We start from the raw sequence: 12,683 nt of genomic DNA on the forward strand, positions 1-12,683 counted from the left end.
TATAGAAAACCAGTTGAAGTATGAGTCCTTTAAAATTTATAGGTAAGGCTGTTTATGAGCCTTTTCTTTAAAGGTAGATGGTACTCCAAGTTCCTAGTTGCTTATGCTTTTAGCTTTTGGATCAATAATATAGTCACAGCTCTGCATAAGCTTTAGTGCAATAAGAGTCGATTCAGCTGCTACACACATTTAGGGAAGCCAAGATTATAAAAACAAGCCTAAACATGTTACTTCTTGAAAATCCACAGAACATCTTACTATACTGTTTTAAAGTGACAAAATCCAAGCCACTGTGAGAATCAAGCCTTATTAATTTTCTTCTGAAATAAAGCAAGACATTCTTTTCAACTTACCTACATTTTCTTTTTAGTTTTCCATCTTTTATTTTTTTTGAAACTCTTTGGTGATCTTAAGGATGGACACTTAGATGATAGGACAAAACTTTTTAGAGATCAATGTCATGGGTGTACTTTTAGCATAAGCTATTTATTTATTTGTTTATTTTTAGAAAGTGAGAGTGTGTGCGAGTGGGGGAGGGGCAGAAGGAGAGAGAGAGAGAGAGAGAGAGAGAGAGAGAGGGAGAGAATCTCAAGCAGGCTCCATGCTTACCTTGGAGCCGGCATGGGTCTTGATCCCATGACTGCAAGATGATAGCATAGGCTTTTTAGAGCTATGATAAGAGAAAAAATACCTCTTGGAAACAGTTGAAACGGTTTTGTCTTTTTTTTTTTTTTTTTTTTTCCGGTGTAGTATATAAGCTTGTTATCATTTAAAAATAATGGTTTCCTTGAGCTGTTTATGTTTCATTGTGTGGTACTTGGGAAAAGACTTATTTGAAAATAATACACTCAATTTAACACTTCATGTTTAACTTCTGATTTTAGTTTTTTAAACTTTTTTTTAACGTTTATTTTTGAGGGAGAGAGACATAGCACAAGCAGGGGAGGGGCAGAGAGAGAGAGAGAGAGAGAGAGAGGGAGGCACAGAATTTGAAGCAGACTCCAGGCTCTGAGCTGTCAGCACAGAGCCCGACATGGGGCTCAAACTCATGAGCTGTGAGATCATGACCTGAGCCGAAGTCAGATGTTTAACCGACTGAGCCACCCAGGCGCCCCAACTTCTGATTTTATAAGTGCAGAAATTTATTTATACCATTTAATGTAAAGCTTCAGTGTGAAAGCTCTCTGTAGAGTCTACTTAGCTTTACTTTTCAATCACAAGATTTTGATCACTGTTACTAACTTACTTTGGCAAAATATTAATTACAAAAATACTTCAATATATATGTTCTCTCCATGTTTATTTTATCTCTAATAGTCTTAGAAATATAAGCACTACTTGTAATGCAATTTTTTTTTTTTTTTTTTTTTGAAAGAGAGAATGGGAACTCGAGCACTTCGGGGAGAGGGGCAGAGGAAGCAAGAGGGAATCTTAAGCAGGCACCACTATCAGCGCAGAACTGGTCTGGGGCTCTATCCAACAACTGGGATCATGACCTGAGCTGAAATCAAGAATTGGACATTTAACCGACTGAGCCACCTTGGTGTCCCAGAATGCACTCTTAAGAAATTATTTCTCTTAAGCAATATATTTAACCTAGGTCACACAATGGCAGTTTTATTTGGGTGGGAGAAATATGGATGTGTTTTTCCATTTTTCTACTTTCCTGTATTTGCAAGTAGTCTATAATGAACGCATTACCTTTATCATAGAAAATAAAACATGTTGAGGGATGATTTGGGTTAAGTTTGATAATTATACTTTCTTTTTTTATGAAGATCTAATAGCAAAGAGCAAAGTGGTGTTCCTTGTGTTTGCTGTGAAGTAGAGTTCAACTGCCCTACGGTAGAGAAGCTTATCATATATATTTTGTGTCAACTTGGAGTTTTAATATCTCAATAGTGTTGTTGAAACTATCTGGTTGTTTGCTTTTCTGACCTATGACTTTATTCGCCATTTGTTCTGCTTCTCATACATTCTTTAAATTCTCTTTTAAATTTCTGTGAAATCTGTCCCTTAATTAGTTTTCTCTGCTTTAACTGAAATCTTCTTTTCTTGCCTTTATTATTGCAAAGGACCCCTAGCTGGTTTTCCTGTCTCTGTTTTTAATCTATTCCCATCCCATTGCTCTATAGCAGTTAGAATGAGTGATTATCTGAAGGTTGATCTAATTATGTCACACAGATTCTTAAAAACCTTGCTTGCCTTCTCCATATCTGGGATCTAGTCTAAGGTCTTTCATGATCTAACCCCTCCCCATCTTTTCAATATTATCTCCCAACCTTGCTTTGCCCTTGTTGCTTTGGATTAACTTAAATATTTGGCATTACCCATATTGCTACACTCACTCTTCCTCCAAGACTCTATCAAGTAGAACTTCTCTGCCTTCCTTATGTAAGAGGTACATGCCTCTTTTCAGGTTCCATAGCATACTAACTAAGCAGTTAATCACTCCAGCTACAACATGTCCGTCTCTTCCACAAATGTATCTACTCTCAAGGTTGACATGTTTGAGTTTCTCTTTTTTACAACACAACAGGTTTGCTCCTCTGGTAGTTCTCAGGCCACCTCCCTCACCAGCAATAAAAATCCCTTTCCTCTTTCTAAAATCTTCTTAAGGGGCACCTGGGTGGCTCAGAAGGTTGGTTGAGCTTCCGACTTCAGCTCAGGTCATGATCTCGCTGTTAGTGAGTTTGAGCCCCACATTGGGCTTGCTGCTGTCAACCTGTCAGCGCAGAGCCTGCTTAGGATCTTCTGTCCCCCTCCCTCTGTTCCCCCGCTTGCACTCTCTCAAAAACAAACATTTTATTTATTTTTAATGTTTTTAAATTTACATTTATTTATTTTTGAGAGACAGAGAGAGACAGAACACAAGTGGGGGAGGGGCAGAGAGAGAAGGAGACACAGAATCGGAAGCAGGCTCTGAGCGGAGCCGTCAGCACAGAGCCCAACACGAGACTCAAACCCACAAATTGTGAGATCATGACGTGAGCCGAAGTCGGATGCTTAACCGACTGAGCTACCCAGGCTCCCCAAAACAAATAAATATTTAAAAAAATAACATCTTCTCAAAATTCTGTGCCATCAGGACCCTGAATAAAAAAATGATTCAGAGAAGTTGGACTCAAAATGAAGTCTAAGGAATAAACTTATTTATTTAGCCTTAATTTCCCTTTATGTGTATCTTTGAATGTGGTGTGATTAGAAATGTAATGGGGTGCCTGGGTGGCTCAGTTGGTTAAACATCCGACTTTGGTTCAGGGTGAATTGGAGCCCTGTTTTCAGGCTCTATGCTGACAGCTCAGAGCCTAGAACCTGCTTCAGATTCTGTGTCTCCCTGGCTCTCTGCCCCTCCCCTGCTCATGCTCTGTCTCTCAAAAATAAATAAAACGTTAAAAAAAAAATGTAAGTACAGTTGACCTTTGACAATATGGGTTTGAACTGCGCAGGTACTCTTATCTGAGGATTTTTTGAATAAATTGAGTCCAGATTGGTGAGTGTATTTTCTCTTCCTTTTCTTTAGTTTACTTACTTTATTGTAAGAATATAGTATGTAATAACATATAACATAAAAATAGATGTTAACCGACTGTTTACGTTATCAGTAAGGCTTCTGGTCAACAGTAGGCTATTATTAGTAGTTAAGTATTTGGGAATTCAAAAATGATACATGGATTTTCAACTGTAAGGGCAGGTGGGGCGGGGGCCAGGGAGTGTTGGCATCCTTAATCCTCCTGTTGTTCAAGTGTCAACTGTATATCTAAAAGAGCTCATTTAATAAGTATAAAAAATTATGGGTGTTAATAAAGTTTTGTTTAGTCATCTACTTATTTTGAATATACTCCTGTCCCACCCATGGTAAGGTGATCTCCTAATATATTAACATAGGCCATTTAACATAGGCCATTTAAAGCAATGCTTAAGGATAAAAGGAACAGTCCCCTAGTGTAAAGTTTCCTGAGGCCCAAGGACTTCTAGCTTCAGAGAGTCCAGGAACCCACTTGTGGTATGTAAAATGTGATTAAGCCTACGTTATTGTACTGAGGGGCGGGGGACGGGGAAGGTCCATTGCTTTCAACAGATTCTCACGGGACTAAGTTTGAGGTTTTGTAGTCCCATGTTAATACCACCCCATATTTCATTCTTGTAATTAATTTCAGTCATGTCCCTGTTATTAGCTAAGAGAAACCTAAAACTGGTGTGCCCAGGGCAGTGTTTCCCGAAGTGTATTCTGTAGACCATCTGGATCAGGATCATCTGAGGTCCCTGTTAAAAATATAAGTCCCCAAATCAACACCAAGTCAGCTAAATCAGAATCTGTGATAGTAGGGCACAGAAATCTGCTTTTTAAACCTACCACATTAGGCACTCTGGATTGTAGCACTGTGATATGATAGATCCAAGGAGAAAATTAACTCAAGTGGAGTAATTTTTTAAAATGGATTAATAGTGACTAACACTAAACACTTAACTACCTGCCAAGTGCTGTTCTAAATGCACATTATATGGTTTAACTACTTAAATGGCTATAACATCATATATTATCCAATGTGAGGAAACTGGGATGGAGATTAAGTAGGCCAAAGACACACTGTAAGTGGTGACCCTGGGATTTAAACAATCTGGCTCCAGAGGTCAAACTCCTAATTGCTACCCTGTATTATTTAAGGCAGACCATTTTATTCGTTTCCTCCAGAGTTTTTTGTTTTGTTTGTAGTTTTGAAAATATTTATTCTTAGTATTTACTATCACTTAAAGCTTTACATAGAAACCCATGTAAAAAAGTCATTTTCTTCTTCAAAAATGAATAAAGGAATCCAGAAAACATATCTGCAATGCATAGCTAAAGTAACTATATCAAATTAAAAACTTTGATATTGAGAAAATATACTTTAAGCAAAATTGATTTTTTTTTTTTTTAACATTTACTCATTTTTGAGAGACAGAGTGTGAGTGGGGCAGGGGCAGAGAGAGGGAGACACAGAATCCCAAGCAGGTTTCAGGCTCTGAGCTGTCAACACAGAGCCTGACACGGAGCTCGACCTCATGGACTGCAAGATCATGACCTGAGCTGAAGTCAGATGCTTAACTGACTGAGCCACCCATGCACCCCAAACTTTAAGCAAAATTTAAAACATACATGTTAATGTTTGTTGATTTGGGTGGTATGAAATTTTTTATGTTTCTGTGTTTACACATTTAATGGCAAAATGCAAATGTGTTAAAAAGAATCACTACCTAAAAGAATTTTTTAAACTATGATTTATTACCTGAAGCAACTTTCAGCTTGAATGATTTGGAACTTTAGTTGAATCCTACATGATTTTGGGGGATCATTTATTATTCAGACAGTGGTACATGTTCCTCATTGTTATCTCTAAGATGTAAATTATACTGACCTTCACCTTTCTTGAATTACTTTGGTAATGTTAACATATTACTGTAACATTAACTTAAAATTCTTTTATTTTAGACAAGGAAGGAATAGGCAACTCCAGCTACTCCTCAGAGATGGAATTTATTTTTTTGTGTCAGATATGTGAGTATAATTATTTAAGTTACCGAAGCTATTTTTTATGTTTAGGATCACAAAAACTAATTTCCCAGTTTGCCAAAAGCTTTGACCATTGAGGTCTGATAAGCAAATAAATTTATTTCTACACAAAAATTAAAGGATACATTAATTCCTTCATAAGAATATAGGTAAGAAACAGTGGCTTAGAGAAATGATCTCAAAGCTAGTCAGCAGGTAGAGTAAGTCACTGGATCACTAATTTGGTATTTTCTTCCACTTTAATTTTTAATATTTTTATTATCAATAGTTACCCATAGCTTAACATGCTGACATAAAACAGGTTGTTGCCTTGGACTGATGCCAGAAACCAGTCATCTATTTTATTGGAACTGTTACCCATGAGACTCCCCGAAGTTCACAAAGGAGTCACTATGGTAAGTGATCACATTGAGTAGTTAGCAATTTATCATTCCCGTGTTATGACGATACCCAGCACATCTCAGTTCTCTTTGAGTAAATACGAAATTTGGGTGACATAAATATCATATATAGCAGTCTTTGTTACTTCATTAGCTATCAGTTCACATCAGGCAAGGTCATTTTTTATGTTCGGAATCAGGATAGCACCATCTATGGCCTAGCTTTTCCAGAATGAATTAACGTTTATAATGTATTGTGAGGTCTCTGAAGGAGTACTTGATACATTTGGGGGAATATTTAACAGGCATAACTTTTTTCCTTTCTTCCTTTAAAACATTTTTCCTCACCACAACGTTGTACATCTGGCAGGGATTTGACATAGAAAATCTTTTTAAGTCTAACTTCATTTCCTTGCTTTTTGTCTTGTGCCAGATTTTCTGTATTTCAAGTCACACAATGCTCCCCTCTTCTTCTAAACTTAGGACATTAAATTTCTGAATCACTTTTACATATATCTACACTTTATTCTCTATATTTGTGCAATGATAGGAATCGCTATACTATTAGCTACATTTCACTCAGCACCTGTGTGTGAGATGTGTTAATTCTCACACTATAGTAAGAGCCAACACTTACTAGGTGATTATTGTATAACAGGGATTGTTCTAAGTGCTTTACATTAATTAACAATTTAATTATATTAATCCTCATAAACTCTATGAAGTAGGTACTACTACTACTAATTGCAGTTTATATGAAAAACTAAGGAATGGAGAGGTGAAGCAACTTACCCCAAATCATAGACTAAGTGATGGAACTGGGTTAGGAACTTGGATAGTCTAGTCTACCCTCGAATTGGGAAAACTGTTTTACACCTGTTTCTCCTTTACACTACAGCTATACTCACAATACTTCTGACACCAGATGTGAGTTTCCCCCCCCACCAATCAATTGTGTTGGGTGTTGTACAATTTAACTCAATTCTGACACTCTCTACCTGGAGATAATTCAAGTTGTTACCGTGGTTCTGACTGATCAGCTATAATCTGAGGTTCCCATGACCCCCTTCCTGGGTCCAATTAATTTGCTAGAGTGTCTCACAGAACTCATGCAAACACTTATGTTTATTACCAGTTTAAAGGTATAAATGATACCTTTATGATATGGATACAGGATACAGATGAATAGTCAGATGAAAAGATGCATAGGGTGAGGTGTGGGAGGGTGCCAAGCACAGAAGCTTCTGTCCCCATGAAGTTGGAAAGCATCACCCTCCCGGTGTGGATGCATTCACCCATCTGGAAGCTCCTTTGAACTTCATACTATTGGGATTTTATGGAGGCTTTTTCACATAAACATAATCAATCATCAGTTCCATTTCCAACCTCTCCCCTCTCCAGAGAATGGGGAGTGGAGCTGAAAATTCCAAGCTTCCAATTATGGCCTGGTCTTTCTGGTGAGCCATCACCATCATCCAAAAGCCATGCTAGGAGCCCACCCACAGTTACCTTTCAGCTCAGATCATTCACAGTCGTGGGATTGAGCCCCAGGTTGGGCTCTGCAGCAAGTGTGAAGCCCACCTGAGATTCTTTCCCTGCCTCCCCCCTGCTCATGTGTGTGCACTCTATCTCTCTCAAAATAAATAAACATTAAAAAAAAATAAAGAACAAAAGATGCTCCGAGTGCTCTTATCACTTGGGAATTAACAAGGGTTTACTGTTCCAAGAATCGGGACAGAGCCAATACATATATTTTCTATTATCTCACAGCTCTTAACCATTGTTATATCACCTCTCTAAGGTAGGTATAATAATTGTACCATGCAGATGAAGGAGTCTGACATCAAGTAATTAATGCAAAAACACCCAAACTGCAAAAGCTTTACTTTTTCTACTGTATCAGAAAAGGAAGTGTAGGATAGGGCTTTGAAGCCAGAAAAGCTGGATTGAAATCCTGACTCTACTAAATAGCTATATGACCTTCAGAAAGTTGTTTTTCTGGGTCACAATTTCCTCATCTTTAAAATATGGCTAATAGAATTTACTGTACAAGAGTTATGAGGAATAAGAAACTAAGTACACTAAAGTGCTTACAAAAGTACCTTAGCACTAAGTTTTCATTTTATTTCCAACCAACCTCTTTATGAAGAAACAAAATTACTTGACACGTGCTACTGAGAAAGCTGTAAGCCAGAGATAAAGATAATGAAGGCTCCTATTAAGCCTGTCTGGGCCCAAATCCCAAGTGTGTATCCTTTATAAAGTCAACCTCCTGGAATTTCAGCATCCTCATAAATGATACATGGAGAACAGTACCACGCCTCAGAAAGTTATTGTAAAGGTTAAATTTGGTGACACACAACTGCTACATGGCAATTGTCTAATAAATATTAACCAGTGATCATCTCTGCATCTCTAGCAGCTAGATATTATTTAATGAACAGTGGCATAGTTAGAACATCTTTTGTGCGTTCCTTCTCTAGTCCTGTCATTTCCTTTCCTGGCATCATCCCAACTATTTTTCATTTCACCATCTCACGGGCACCTGGGTGGCTCAGCTGGTTGAGCATCTGACTTCGGTTTAGATCATGATCCTGTGGTTCATGAGTCTGAGCCCCACATCAGACTTGCTGCTGTCAGCCAGTCAGCACAGAGCCGCTTTGGGTCCTCTGTCCCCCTCTCTGCGCCCCTCCCCCCTTGCACTCTCCCCAAAATAAGTATTAAAAAAAGTTAGTTCACCATCGCAGCATCTCTTTCCTACTGTAAAAACCAGGGTAACTAAAGAAAAATGTAACTTTTTTACTATTTAAATTTGTCACTTACCTAGCAGTAAAACTACCAAATTTTCAGCAAATGGAGTATACAAACAGCAACTGCTACAAGTCACCAGTACAGTATGGAAAATGGAATTTTTACCTTATTTACCACATTGACTATTAGAAATATTCACAATGTAATTAAAGCATATCTCTTTCTACTTTTAACTGAAGTTCCTCTACATTCCTAAGCTTTTACTACACACAGTGTATACAATCTTTAAGTTGACAAACCTATTAACAAGTATCCTGCTCATGAATTACACTTAGGTAAGTGAAATGTGTGTCAGAACTGTTTTACAGACTCTTACAAATAAGATGATTGCAAAGGTACATTCTTTTCACTTTACAAGAAAAATGATAAAAGTGTTCTAAGTTTGACTGTTGCTTCACAACCATCTGTGAAATTTTCATAGACTACTACTTGACAGATTACTTTTTTCAACACCTCCGTTTTTCCCAAGTACTTTCATATTGCTTCCAAATATAAAAGTACTACCTCCATACTATTTTTTAGTATGACTTCAAAGGACCAAAAAAAAAAATAATAATAATAAAATAAAATTGAACAACAACCCAAATATCCCCGTCGACAAGAATTTTTAAAATTTAGGGTTAGGTATTATATATCAATACAATAACTTCGGTTAAAAATAAAAATTTATTGATCTAAAGTTATTGCCAAAAAACTTAAGCTAAGTGAAAACTTTATTTAAGCTTAATGCTCTTTTTAACTCCTGCACGAATGCCAGAGAGTTCACCACTATAACGTTGCTCTTCTCTACGAACTTCACGAACTTGGCCTCTTCTGCGAATTTTGGCTCTTCTGAACTTCTCCCGGTGTTTGACTCTAGGATTCCGATCAATCTTCTTTCTCCTAGGTGTAAGTCCCCTATTTTTAGCAATCTGATAAGTAATGGCTCTCTTTGCATTTTGATCTTCAAGAGCCTGTTCTTCAGTGCTATTTTCTTCTTTCTTTCTCTTCAACTTTTGCTTGTCTTCTATTTCTCTATAGTATTTCAGTGCAGCTTCTTCATCAAAATCAGAATCATCAGAAATATCTGTAACAGCAGAGGCAGAAGCAGTCTCTGAAACAGATTTTGGCTTGGCCTTGGTGGATTTTACTTTTAAACTCAGTTCTTTCTTTCCAGCATCATCCTTAAGTGTGAGTAGATGACGAATTTCAGAAGACAGCTTCTGATCTACAACCGACAACTTGTTGATCAAATTTCGGTAGGTAACAAGCCTTTCTATGACAGGATGTCCATGTGCAGGGACTCTCCTGGCTTTCAGGATCAAATAAAAACTGATGTTGGAGCAGTAGTTCAAATAGAGATTGTACTTGGTCCTCAGGTATTGGCTTCCTTTTCCAGATGGAATGATCCCTTGCTCCACCAACTGTAGCAATGGCTCCAGCTCATCCTTCACCTCTGTCAACTTAACTTTCAGGTCTTCTATCAGTTCCAAGAGCTCTGGTGATTCTTTCCGCAGCATCTTCAGCTTCTCTTTCACTGAAACTTTCGCCAGATCCTTCACGACCCGGGTCTCAGCCTCATCTACTTGACGTACAGGTTTTGCAAAGGCCTCTACCCAGGTCACCCCAAAATCATCCTCTTGCAGGCCTTGGGCAAGGCGCCGCTGTATGAGCTGTGCTTCTTCTTCCTCCTCTCTTTCCTCCTCCTCTACTTCTTGTTGACTTTGTCGGTTTCGGGGCTTGGAACCGTAGTCTGTGTCATAGTAAAGTTTTTTCCTCTGACCCCACGACAAACTGGGATCCACAGATGCCTCGGCCTCACTCTGCACGGAGCTCCCACCATCATCATCATCATCTTCCTCCTCCTCCGCACTCTCTCCATCTTCATCGTCCTCATCAGCAATATCTAGGGCTAGAACCTCCTCCTCCTCATCGCCATCCTGCTCCTCGTCCCCACTCTCCATTTCGCTCCAGCCTTTAGACAAGACGGCCCGAGATCGGGCCTCATGGAAATCATCTACCTTATCTTGATAGTAGCTGGAGTCCCCTGGCGACGGTGGCAATTCTAAATCGTCTTCATTTTCGTCCGCTGGGCCGGGACCTGCCTTGGCTCGCATGGCTGCCCACTTGGCCGCTCCGCGCCGCCGCGATCTCCCCACCATAACTCACAGTCTCAAGTTCTACACCGACGTCGGGCTTTGGGCCACCTCTGACCTCAGCGCACGAGCCACGCGCTCCAGTAACACGCCTCTTTGAACAGCCACGCGCTCTCCTCCCAGGCGAGTGTACAGGCAAACAGGTCGGCTACAGATTCCACCTCCTTCCGGGCCCCAGAATCCTCTCCGCTTGGCGAGTGAACTAGGACTTCCGCTCAGCCCCGTAAGCTTTGTCACGTTAGGAGCACTTCCGTTTTCGCTTTTGCACTTTAATGCCAGTCTATTCCGGTGAATTAAAATCCTTCCGTGTAGGAACAGTAAATACTGGAAGTTCCGTTCCGTAGAGCCCTTTGAGACTTCTTATTCTCGCGAGTCTAGGCGTGGATGGGACGCGGGATCTTGAGGGACCGCGAGGCGAAGTAGTGGGGGCCGGTAGAGGGGGCTCTATCTCTTCGCGTAGGAGAGGCTCCGGGCTAGTTGTACTACGCATGTACAGGGCGTTTCCGACCTGGAGACGAGCGTACCTCTATGGAAACTCTCTAGGTTCTGGAATTGTTATCTACCTTCTCCGCCTATCAGCCTAGAAGTTAAACATGTTGTTTTCTCTCCACAAAGTCCAAATACTCTATATCTGGGCACCATAACCTGAGGCCGTGACGGCGCCGCTGGCCTCGAGAATCCTGGCAGAGCCTCGGATTAGCCCATCTCCAGCTCTCTGCCCCATCAGGGCTCGGTGACTCGGCGGTGATTTGTGTCTCTCAGGGTGTCCCCGAGGGGTGTCGGTGCCGAGCGCCCCGTTCTAGGATTTGACTCTCCCAGGAACTTAAGTTGGCTGCAGAAGGCACCGCACGACTTTTTTTTAGTGGACAAAGTTCACCCAAGATGTTTGGACCTGACACTCTCAGGGGCGGACCCTTTATTTAATTCTTCAACATTTATTAAGCATGAGACAGTGGCTGAGACTCTGGGAAGACAATGGTGGGCAAAAGCAAACGCTGTTCCCGCATTTAAGTAATTTGTGGCCTCGCGAGGGACACGCGTTAATCAAATAATCCCACGACTCTTGCGCAATTCTAAATGGGACAGGGATTGTGAACTTTCGTCCAGTGTTACGCAGCGTTCAGCTGCCGAAAACACTCGACGCGCCTTTCACATCGCTGCCTTTGTACAAGCCATTCCCCTTATTTAAAAAAAAAGGGTGTAGTCCTCCTACCCAAATTTGGGAAAGTTTTACTGTATTGAAGAGATCTTAAGCCTTTCCTGTGTGGTGTCTTTACTTACCTACTCTTTTCCTCCCTTCTTTATACCTAGTAGATCTCTGCAAGCGCTTATACTGAAAGGACCCAATACAGTGTCTGGCACAGAGTAAGTTTAATGAATAAGTATTGAAATTACAGTATTCCTTATCTCAGATGCTACATAAAACAGTGAATGAATGATGCATAAAGCTGCAAACGTTCCTAAAGGCAATAACCTGGCTGGAATGGATTTTAAGAAACATTAATTCAACTACTTTAATTTTATACATGTGGAAACAGACTTAGGGAGTTACATTAGCATACCTGGCACAGAAACCAGGGGCAGGGCTCCCACACCAGGCTTTCACATTGAGCTGTTATCAGTCCTTTGCATCTTCAGTGTGAATGAGTTTCAGACCTTTTCCTGAGGGGAGGTTTTGCTGGGTGGATTAAAGAAACCAAGAGCATAGGTTAAAATATTTGAGGAGGAGGGTGATAATTAGGGAAGAATTAATCAAACTTTAGAAGTGTTTTTAGGGCTAGAAGTATGAAAGGACTGTCCTAT

The 12,683-nt window shown here is 39.9% G+C and overlaps 1 protein-coding gene across 1 annotated transcript; it reads right to left on the bottom strand.

Moving 5' to 3' along the window:
• Nucleotides 1-9,397: 9,397 nt before the first annotated feature.
• Nucleotides 9,398-11,232, bottom strand: UTP3 (UTP3 small subunit processome component). The gene has a single exon (XM_042936235.1). It carries the CDS (start codon nt 10,884-10,886, stop codon nt 9,459-9,461), a length of 1,428 nt encoding a protein of 475 aa, XP_042792169.1. The 5' UTR covers nt 10,887-11,232; the 3' UTR covers nt 9,398-9,458.
• Between the last annotated feature and the right edge of the window lie 1,451 nt (nt 11,233-12,683).

The sequence above is a fragment of the Panthera leo genome, chromosome B1 (assembly GCF_018350215.1).
Source record: "Panthera leo isolate Ple1 chromosome B1, P.leo_Ple1_pat1.1, whole genome shotgun sequence".
NCBI classification, from domain to species: Eukaryota; Metazoa; Chordata; class Mammalia; order Carnivora; family Felidae; genus Panthera; species Panthera leo.